We start from the raw sequence: 10,266 nt of genomic DNA on the forward strand, positions 1-10,266 counted from the left end.
CTGCGTCTCCTCCTCTGCGCCAGCGTCTGGGATAGGATGGTCCCTTTTTTGCGTATGAGAGACAGGAGGCCCAGAGCCATAGTGACAGCGCCAAGAGTTCTTGGGCAGCTAGGATTTGAGAGACAGCTGGGGATGCGGAAGGAGGCACGAACTTCCTGGGGAACCGTTCTCCCGGAGACAGCAGGATCAACTCCTTGCACTCATTTTCGTCTGGGGGGTGAGTGGGTGGATGGGTGGTCTTTCTCATTGGAAGGGCTGGGGGAGGAGACCCACCCAAACCCCTCCTGTCCAAGCCCCTGCCGTGGCTGGAAAGGCAAGAGCTCACAGCCAGCATCTGTAGCTTGGTTGCTACTTTGGGGAGACCGCTGGGTGGTTACCTCCATCTTGCTCAGTACATGGAAACTCGGAGGGAGAGTCCTGTTCGAAGAAAACCTGGACCTTTGCTAGAGATAGGTTCGGTTATCATCGATATCCCGGGAACCCTCCTCCTCCTGCTGCTGCTACTCTACCACCACAGTTGCTGATTGTTGCTAAGGTTGCCTCCAAGGCAACGCTTCCCTCTGTGAAAGTCAGTCTGAACTAGGAACCTATCTAACCCAGGATTACTGTTTTCATCACCACCAGGGGACACAAATCATGGTGACACAAAGTCCGTCTTGTACTCAATCCCCTCATCTTCCTCTCAGCACCAGGCTTCCTACACAAGGATCTAAGCTGGAGTTGCGTCCCTGATGCGATAGTGTCAATCTATTTCTTAACTGGCCCCCCAGAGAAGCGATGGGCACACAAGGCAGCAAGAGACACTGATCAGTTGAGGGGAAACCATATCTCTCATTCAAGGGCTGGTGGCCACATGCAAAATGACTAACCCACTAGGACGTTCCTTGTCAGCCAGCTTAACTTTTGAGAGTATGAAGGGGACTTTGGCTGCACATTAATAGACTTGAAGAACCTCATGGAGCTACATGAGACTGATGGAGTGACCCAGATTAATGTCCAGTATGGAGAGGTACAGAATGAGCAGTACAGTAAAACCTCCCATGAGAGGTAAACAATGTTTCAGGGTGGGGAACTGGAGGAAGGTGGCTAATGTTTCAAAATATTGTTTTCCAACTTCTCAGGAAGATACATTTCTGGAGATCTACTTGCATATTTTTGTTTAGTGGGAAAAGTGATGGCACCTGGAGCACTGAAAGATGAGGCCGTGAAAAGCCATTTCTCTCCCAGAGAGGGTATTCAGGGACTGTGGTAGTCCCTGAAAATTATTCTTTCCTTTTCTTTCTGCATCAATGTACAGAAAATTTTTTTATCATATGATATACTTTTATCAGTAAAAGTCAAGTCCCTTTAAAAAAAGTTCTTAGATCATGTTTGGCTTGAGGAAGTGCAGACAGCCCATGTGATGGGCCCAGCTCTATGAGAGGCACGCACACAAAGCTGGTGTGGCCTTCGGAAGTGAAGACTGGCCTGTCTTCATACTGCCCTGGGAACCTATGACACCCCTGGATTTTGGCAGTGGCACCCAAGGTGATCCTGCTGGTGCTAGGGCTGCAGGCATCCACTGCTGTTGCCTCACCTGGCCGTGCACTAGGCACTCAGCTGCCAGACCTCACTTCCAGATTCTCTACCAGCTCAGGTCAAACTCCTGGAAGTACAGTACCTCTTTTGACCACAGGACCTCCTTTCTCTTGCTTTCTTATGCCTCACTTCCTCCTCCCCCTTCTGAATCTGATTCCTTCAGTGTTCTGTAACACAACTGATATGCAAGTATAAATCCTTAGGGGGAGTCATGGCCTGTCCTACAATTCCACAGAAGGTACCCTGCAAACATTTCAGTAACGGGGTGAAATACAGACTATAAATTCCAAGATAGGACGGAGAGAGGACAGAAGAGGAAACTTGTTTCCTTCACATGTATCTCCCAGTGTCTGGAATGCTTAAGAGTTTTTTTGTTGGTGGTCGTCTTTTTTTTTTTACCAAGTTGATTTCAAAATCTCTTAGATAATACTGTGTAAATGTGCATACAGTATGGTGTTTGTGAACACAGCTCTCTTGTACGTATAGTGTCAGTTTGCTGCTGTAATTTAGCCAGCTGTAGCATGCTCTACCTGGTGGTGTCCATAGAGCTTCAAGCACTTGTTGAGCGTTGGGCATGTGAGGCATGATGTGCACTGGGGCCAGTGGCTGGAGACAGGCTGAATGCTTACCATCAGCCCTCCACTTCCCTTCTGCTTTGGTGACGATCATACAGTATTTGCCTACAGTGGCCAGGACCATCACTGTTTTCCCCCTTGTGCCCCTTTCAAAAGTCTGGTGGACTTTTTATAACTTTTATTCCCTTTCACACACACATCCCCATGCTTTAATTCTGTGTGGATTACGTTCTCAAAGGGTAGTGTTGGCCATGTGAAATCTTGTGCACAATACAACAAGGAACCAGCTCTATGGACAGTTTCCAGTGACAGCACAGAAACGTTCTAAAACAGATATTTCTACTGCTCTCTAGGATCCACTGGTTTTAGGGAGGTCCCCAAAATGTTGCACAGTATTAAGCTGCCTGATAGCCCATTTCACTTCACGTGGTGGCCATGATTTCTGGCTCCAATGTGGTTGTGCTCCTAAATGTTTGCATCCCACTTTTCCAACCAGTGACAATTACAGCATGGGCGAAGTATGTTTATGTGTGTGCTAAGGGCAGCAGGCGGGACTCCTCTGGCCCCTGGTGTTACCAGTGACTTGGTTTGAGGCTAAGGCTTTAAATTGGGGATAAGCCCCAGAATGAATAAACTGAATAGATTATCTATGTACCTAAAAAATAAATTTATTATCTATAGATAATAAAGAGAAAAAAATTTATTTCTTCTATCCTATTTTAGCACTACATTCCCCCCTCATCCGCACCCCCCCCCCCCCCCCCCCCCCCTTTTTTTTTTTTTTTTTTTTTTTTTTTTTTTTTTTTTTTTTTTTTTGGTTTTTTTTTTCCGGTACCGGGAATGGAACTCATGACGTTGTGCTGTGCCGCTGAGCTAAATCTCCAGCCCCTGTTGTACTGTTTTTAAAGGAGAGGTTTATTCTGGCACATAAGTTTCAGAGGTCCAATCCATGACTGACCGGTTCCATTGCTGTGAGCACATCAAGGTTAAAGGGCTTGGCAGAGCAAAGCTGCCCATTCTCAGAACAGGAGAAGCAAACAAGGAAAAGAGCATGTGCCTATGCTACAGCCTGATGTTTTTTCAGGGCACTATTGCAGTGGCGGGATTGGGTTCCTGAGGGGAGCTGACCTCAGGCATGAAGTTGGGGTGTGGGCAGGAAGGTAAAAGAACTCTGCATACTGTGTACCTGTCCCCTCCAACACACCTCAAAACTGCCCAGATAGAATGAGTGATTTTCCAGAGCAGGGGCGCCAGTCTAGCAGCCAGTGGAGTGACTTGACTCTGGGTTTCTCTCAAGCTATTCTTCACTTATCTGGAGGGTGGAGAAAATGGGACTGAGAAAGACAGAGGCCCAGGGACCCTACCTCAGGCCAAGCGGGGTTTAATCCTACTCTTTTCTTTTCCCCATTTGCATTTCAGCACTCCCTCACAGCACCCCATAGGGTACACCTCTAAGAAATGCAAACACCCATAAACTCAGGATTCCTGTCCGAGTCATAAATCTACCCAGTAGGGCAAAGGCATAAACTCTCTGTCTAGGAGGCTCAGATTTGTCTTTGGTTTGATTTCTAGGTCTGTGGCCTGGAAAAATGCCAATCTATCTCAGCCCTGAGACAAGGGTGGGGGGCGGGCTGGAGATGGCAGTCCTGAACAGCAAGTTGTGGCGGGGGGGGTAACCTGGCCTGACCCCACGACTGCCACCCCATCCAACCAGGCCTGGGCTCCCAGTCAATAAGTCCGCCCCGCAGCAATTCCTCCATTGGCCAAGGAAACCAAGATAGCCGTGGTCTCCAAACCATTTATTTGTCCTCATGGGAGGGGGAGGTCCCTTGGGGGAAGAGGGGTACAAAACACTGTGGGACCCTGGAGGGGACGGTGCACACGAACTCAGGAAGAAGGGTTCTCAAGCGAAGGTGGAGCCGTTCCAGCCCACATTGGCCGCGTTCATGTCGTAATAGTTTATGTAGATCCTGCGAAGCGCAAGGGGGGGAGGGGGCGTTGTAAGCGGGGCTCGGGTCCGCAGCCTCTCCACGTGCTGGCCGTGGCCACCAGCGCCCTCTGGGGTCCACGTTTCCCGCCCCTCGGCGCCCCCACGCACCTGTCCGGACTGATGCGCAGGCGCTCGGCCAGCAGGCCACACAGCAGCTTGCTGTAGGTGCGATTCTGCGCGCCGCCTATCTTGCCGATGCTGTGCAGGCTGCAGAGCGCGCAGGGTTCCGATGAGCCCGCGAAGGTCATGAGCTGGTCCGGGACCACGTGCACGGCGATGTACTGGGGGGAGGGGCACGCTCAGCCCGCCGCAGCCACCCGCCAGACCCCAGCCGGGCACCGCGGGCTCGAGCCCCATCCCCCCGCCGTCCCCTCCCCGCCAGCAGCTCGGGTCGGCCCACCTCGGCCGGCGACCACCCTGCCTCTCCTCCCTCCTCCCCGCAAACCTGGGCCGGCTTGCCAGTGGCCTGCGCCAACTGCTGGGTGAGCTCGGAGAGGAACCCATCCGGCACGGAGGTGCGGGGCACATTGGTGTTCAGGACGAACATCGGCATGTTGGCAGAAAGGCGACGGGACGGGAGCAGCAGCAATGGACTACGCTCGCGCGGCAGCAGCTGAGGAACCTGCGCTACGTGACCACCGGTGGCAGCGCCCTTTGGTGGAATCGGCCCCGCCTCCCGTGACGACGACGCCGGCCGCCGGGGCGGGGCCTGATCTAGACACGCCCCTTCCGCCGGGCTCACGCTTCCGGTGTCGGTGTTCAGAGCCGGTGTCTTTGCGGCGCCGGACTTTTACCTCTTCCTGCTTAGCTTTCTTTGTTAGTCCTTTCGCTTACTTACTAATGGTTACTCAGCGGTGGAGCCAGGAGTGGGGACGCGGCCGTTAACCCGCCTGATGGCCCCTTGCCCTCCAGAGTCGGCCGAGATGAAGCTCAGCTCATTCTACTGCACACACTGATTCCTTGGGTGTCCTGAGCCTCCCGAGCCAAGTGTCCCCTTATTGCTCGCGCGCGTGAGCTGGGGTGTGTGCTCTACAGGGCAGATGAGCATTCAGGAAGGCCCTGAGGGGAGGGACCAGGAGCTGGAAGTGAGACCGGGACTCTGCTGTTCAAAGGTGCTCCGCCAGGCCTCAGTGGGCAAACCCAGTCTAGCCAAACCCTACCCTATGCAAGTTCACCACAGGGAACCTCTAGTCTAGTCGATCCAGCAGGGATTCTCTTGGAGCCCTTGGTGGATTTTGTATCTTCCACTAATGGCACCTTCAGGGATCATCTAGCAGCTGCTCATATCCAGGAGACACCAAGGATGGGTTAAATAAATGGATATGTGCGTGAAAATAGTTGTGACACAGCAGGAAGACGACAGGGTGGCAAGTGGGTTAGGGCCCTGGCCTTGCAGGGTAGAATGAACCTTCAGTCCCTCGCATCATTTGGCAAGGAAATCTGTGCCCCATAGCCAACCTTACTCTCCCTCTGAGGAGGCCGCCAGTCAGGGCACTCCCTACGCTGCAGGATTGGCCTCAGGCCCTTGAGGGAGTATGTTACATTTGGCCAAGTTCTTGTACTCTCCAGGAAGGTCCTGGCCTTGATCTCTGACAGGTACAACGTAGTTATGATGGTACAGTACACACTGGCACAGCAAGGACATGGGTGCCTGCAAGACTCTTGGGCCACCACCCAGCCTCCAGTCAGGGGACCCTACGGCCTATTTATGAAAGTAGCCTATAAGTGTTGGTTCCTCCAGCTGGGCCAAAGGCCCTTCCCTTCTAGATCTCACCTCCAGTCCTACCTGAGCCCAGGGCTCCATGACTACCGATGCACTGGTGACACTCTCTGTGATGTCTCAGCTAGGGGAGCTTCTCTGAGCCCCAGCAGCCAAGAGGAAACTGATAAGTCACCAGGCAACTCACCCTCCTGTGGGAGATTTAAGCTATTTTATTAAGGAGTTAATAAAAACTCCTTCCTCTTCACCTGTTCCCCTGCAGTTCCCCTCAACAAAAGCCAACCTCACCCTCATCTGCCTTGGCAGAACCAGACATTCAACTCTTACAAACAACCCACCCCGCTTGGGCTGTTCTGGCCCATGGACATCCCCTCCCAGAAAATGTTCTGGCTCACAGACACCCGCACCAAAGGACAGCTTAAAAACCCCATGCTTTGCTCAGCTCAGGGCTGCCCTAGTCAGCTGGGCAGCCCGCCATGTCACTCCCCCCAATAAAGACTCTCTTGTGTCAGAATGTCTGGTCTGTCTGTGTGGGTCTCAGTCCGATCATATCAGAAACAAGTCAACATCTCTTGCCCCCTGGGTCCAAATCTAAGTGCATGACTTTTCTTCCCACACCTAACTGCCCATCAGTGAAATTTACCTTCCTCCACTGCTCCTTTATCTTCACCTCTCCCCATCCACCACCACCATGGCCGCACTAGCTGGCATTGCCTTTCTGTTCTTGTTTTCTCCTGCTATGATAGCCATGGTGGGCTGCTCCTCCTGGAATGAGGTGACTCTGTCCCCAGGACACATATTTGGTCTCTGATTTCTTTTACGCAGTGAAACATGGGCAGTGGTTTTAGTAACTTCAGGCAGAAGACTGAAGAACCAGCACTTGGTTGTGATAAGGTGGCACCTCACCAGCAAGCAGTACACTTTTCTCTGGATGTCTGGTTCTTTCAAACTATCAAAAATTCCTTGCTGACTGTGGAACAAAGCCACAGTGGGGAGAACATAGTGATCCCTCACCTATCGCGGGAGTTATGTTCCAGAGACCCCCACAATAGGTGAAAACCCTTGGGGCTGGGGATTTAGCTCAGTGGCACAGTGCCTGCCCAGCAAGCACAGGGTCGTGAGTTCAATTCCCGATACTGGAAAAGAACTAAACAAAGAAAAAAAAAAAAAAAAAAAAAATTCCTTGAAACGGTGGTATTATATTTATTTTATTATTTATATATATATATTAAGGCTTTATAAACCCTTCCCACACTCCTATAAACCTTTCCCACTCTCTTATTAACCTTTACCACACTCTTATAAACACTTCATATGCTTTTAAACACTTCCTACACTCTTAAACCTACATAATTTTAACAACATGTAAAATTCTGTATGCGTACTCAGCGGTAGAGCCAGGACAAGGAGTAGACAAGGAGAGATGCTGAACGTATGGGCACATTACAGCACAGCAAACAGACTGACGCTACAATCACTGAGCCCATCAGCGCCCAGGATACAGAACACAGTGCTGCGGTTGGTTGCCTTCGATTCTATCAGCCAGTAGTATGCTGTGTACAATCTCACGTTGGCAAACTTGCACAAGTGGTAGTGGGGTACTGCATTTCCATTGTATACAGTACGGTATTCATCCACTGATGAGATACATACTGTAATTTATTTTGATTTAATATTCTTTTAATATATTTGAATTAACATTTTTATATTTTTATATGGTTTTAAATTTTTAGGCAAAAATAATTAAACCCATAAACACTATATAGATACCTATATACCACAAAATCCTGTGATACAGTGAAAACTCTGCGATACAGATTTAGATTTTTTTTTTTAAAAAATCCTGTGATACAGTGAAGCCACAATAAGTGAAATGCGATATAGCAAGGGACCATTGTACAACCTTGGGGCTCACCATCTGCCTCCTGGTGCTCAGCCTTTACATCCTCCAGCTGCACAGACACCACCCCCAGGCAGTCCTGATGCCATTTCAGAAAGCACTGGCCTGAGACTCCACCCCACCTCTAATCCACAGTGGATTGGGCCTGGCCTGCCCAACCACAATAAAGTGGAAGCACAACACAGTGCAGTTTACAATGGCTATTATATTTTTAGCACCATCAGATATCAGAATCAGGCATCTTCTAGTCCCTGAAGTGTGCAGGCTGACCAAGGTGCAAGATCCAAGGCCCAAGGTCAAGACTATCCAAGGTCATTCAGTTCTAATCCTGGCCTTTCCACTTGCTGTGTGATGTTGAAGAAGCCACTGGCCTTTACATACCTCAGTCTATTATGTGTGCAAGAGGATGATAAAAATACTAATTTCACGGGGGTCTCTGCTAGAGGCCCTGACTGGTGTAAAGCACTCAGCACAGCCCTGATACATAGAAAACCCTCCACAGAGGTTAGCTCTGAACATGCTGTGATTCTGAGATTGTTGTACTTTTTTTCCAGGTGAGGGTCACTGCCATCCTGGAATCCCTGGGTGCAGCCTAAGAACAGGGACTAGGGTGGCCTCAGGATGTAGTTGGCTCTGAGTGGAAATGTGCAAACCTGAAGGCATAAATGAACAAGTGCTCTGAGGCATGGGACAGAATGTCCTATGTCCCAACAAAGAGAACCAGTGGATCTGAGAGGACAGAATGAGCACAGACATGAGAACAAACAATGCCAGACCTTCAGGAGGACCAGCAAGAACCTGGCAGCCAGACAACCACATGACCCTGCTGCTCCACGTAAGAGAGATTGGGCCCCAGGTCCCGGACCCCAGACCCCTGGCTTTTGGAAAGTGAGACTCACAAGCCTAGGTTATTAGCAAGCAGGGGAGGGAGAGGTTCCAGCCATGGGGGGGTTGATGAAATGCTCTAGGAAGTGGGGAAAAACCACACTGGGTTTGGATCTGGGCAGGTAGCCTAATGCTAGGAGCATAGCCATGCTTTCAGAGGGAGCACTTTTGGGGCACCCTCCAGATTACACAGGTTGAACATTTATGCTCACATGTGCATGCACAAGCTTATCCAAGGATTAAAAGGACCTTCCTATGACCCACAGTAGAGAGAGGTCAGCTGCCAGGCCAGACTCCCCTTCTTTCCCTCCACAGGAGAAAGCCAGACTCTCCTGTCCTTCTCAGCACCGTCCCTCCTATCTTCAGGGTTAAAGCAGAAACTGCCAACCAGTGTGATGGAACATCCTAGCACTCCAGAGGCTGAGGCAGGAGGATTGTCAGGAGTCTGAGGCCAGCTGGGGCTACATAATGGGTTCAAGATCAGTCTCAATTATATAATGAGACCCTGCCTCAAAAATTAAAAAAAAAAAAAAACACAAAATGACAACAATAAAAATAGTGGGTAAAAGATGCAAAGAGATTCCTCACAAAAGTAGACATATGAATGGCCATACTGAGCACATGAAGAGATGTTCAACATTATTAGTCATCATCGAAGTATCACAATGAAAACAATGAGAAACTACTACACACTTTAGGTTAAATTAAAAAGACTGACAATACCAAGTGTTGATGAGAACTTGGGGTGTCCAGGACACTCAAACAATGTTGGTGGAAATGTAAAATACTGTTGTGTACATTAGAAAACAGTGTTCTTTCTTTTCTTTTTTTGGTACTGGGAATCAAACTCATGAGCTCACGCTTGCCAGGCAGGTGCTGTTCCGCTAAGCTATATCCCTGGCCCAGTTTTCTTACATAGTCAAACATAAATTTATTGTTAAGTCCAACAAATCACCAAAAAAAATCTATAGGCTGAATGTTTTTACCCCCCAATTCATACTTTGAAATTTAATCCTTATGTGAAATGAGGATTAAAGCATGGAGTATGTCTTGATGACACCAAGATAGAATCATTCTTGCTAAATCCAGAGAAAATTAGAGTCTGGAACTTATGCAGAGGGAGTATTTACGCCTACGTGATACAAGTATTTTCTCAAGGCCTATATAACTTGGGCAAGGTGGAACATACCTGTAATCCTAGCAGTGTAGGAGACTGAGGCAGCAAGGTTGCCAAGTTCTAGCCTGGCCTAGACAACGTAGAAAGACCTTGTCTCAAAAAATTTTCTGTTAAAAAGGGGGTGAGGATATAGTTCAGTGGAAAGTTTAACTCCCAGTACTGCAATAAATAAATAATAAAAATAAAGGCTTGCTATGGTTTGGATAAATGTCTTCCCAAGGCCCCTGTTTTAAAGGATGGTCCTCAACCCATGGTACTATTGGAGGTAGAAGAAGCTTTAAAAGGTGGGGCCAGGGCTGGGGATTTAGCTCAGCGGCACAGCGCCTGCCTGGCAAGTGCAAGGTTGTGAGTTCGATTCCTGGTACCAGAAAAAAAACAAAAAAAACTAATAATAAATAAATAAATAAAAGATGGGGCCTTGTGGGAAGAGGTTAGATCATT

The 10,266-nt window shown here is 49.1% G+C and overlaps 2 protein-coding genes across 4 annotated transcripts in view; both read right to left on the reverse strand.

Annotated features, from left to right (window-relative positions):
• LOC102008819 (glutathione S-transferase theta-4-like) overlaps positions 1-2,817 on the reverse strand; it is a 26,478-nt gene extending 23,661 nt beyond the window's left edge. For 2 of the 3 annotated variants that reach the window (XM_005396410.2, XM_013520443.1), the window contains exon 1: positions 378-2,817. The gene's annotated coding sequence lies outside the window, so the exon portion shown is untranslated. The remainder of the gene's footprint in view (positions 1-377) is intronic. The other variant, XM_005396412.2, reaches the window with a different exon arrangement.
• A 1,116-nt stretch (positions 2,818-3,933) lies between these two features.
• Positions 3,934-4,828, reverse strand: Mif (macrophage migration inhibitory factor (glycosylation-inhibiting factor)). The gene is made up of 3 exons (XM_005396413.2): positions 4,589-4,828; positions 4,252-4,424; positions 3,934-4,123 (listed from the first exon to the last, which is right to left on the reverse strand). The coding sequence occupies exons 1-3, from the start codon at positions 4,694-4,696 to the stop codon at positions 4,057-4,059; spliced, it is 348 nt and encodes a 115-aa protein (XP_005396470.1). The 5' UTR covers positions 4,697-4,828; the 3' UTR covers positions 3,934-4,056.
• Between the last annotated feature and the right edge of the window lie 5,438 nt (positions 4,829-10,266).

The sequence above is a fragment of the Chinchilla lanigera genome, unplaced genomic scaffold (genome assembly GCF_000276665.1).
Source record: "Chinchilla lanigera isolate Chin_1 unplaced genomic scaffold, ChiLan1.0 scaffold00054, whole genome shotgun sequence".
NCBI classification, from domain to species: domain Eukaryota; kingdom Metazoa; phylum Chordata; class Mammalia; order Rodentia; family Chinchillidae; genus Chinchilla; species Chinchilla lanigera.

Excerpts from the sequence above, each read along its gene's own strand:
- Mif (XM_005396413.2), bottom strand. The coding sequence starts at position 4,696 with ATGCCGATGTTCGTCCTGAACACCAATGTGCCCCGCACCTCCGTGCCG. Across the intron at positions 4,425-4,588 it reads CCACTGGCAAGCCGGCCCAG|TACATCGCCGTGCACGTGGT; the intron begins GTTTGCGGGGAG and ends CCCTCCCCCCAG. Across the intron at positions 4,124-4,251 it reads CTGCGCATCAGTCCGGACAG|GATCTACATAAACTATTACG; the intron begins GTGCGTGGGGGC and ends TGCGCTTCGCAG.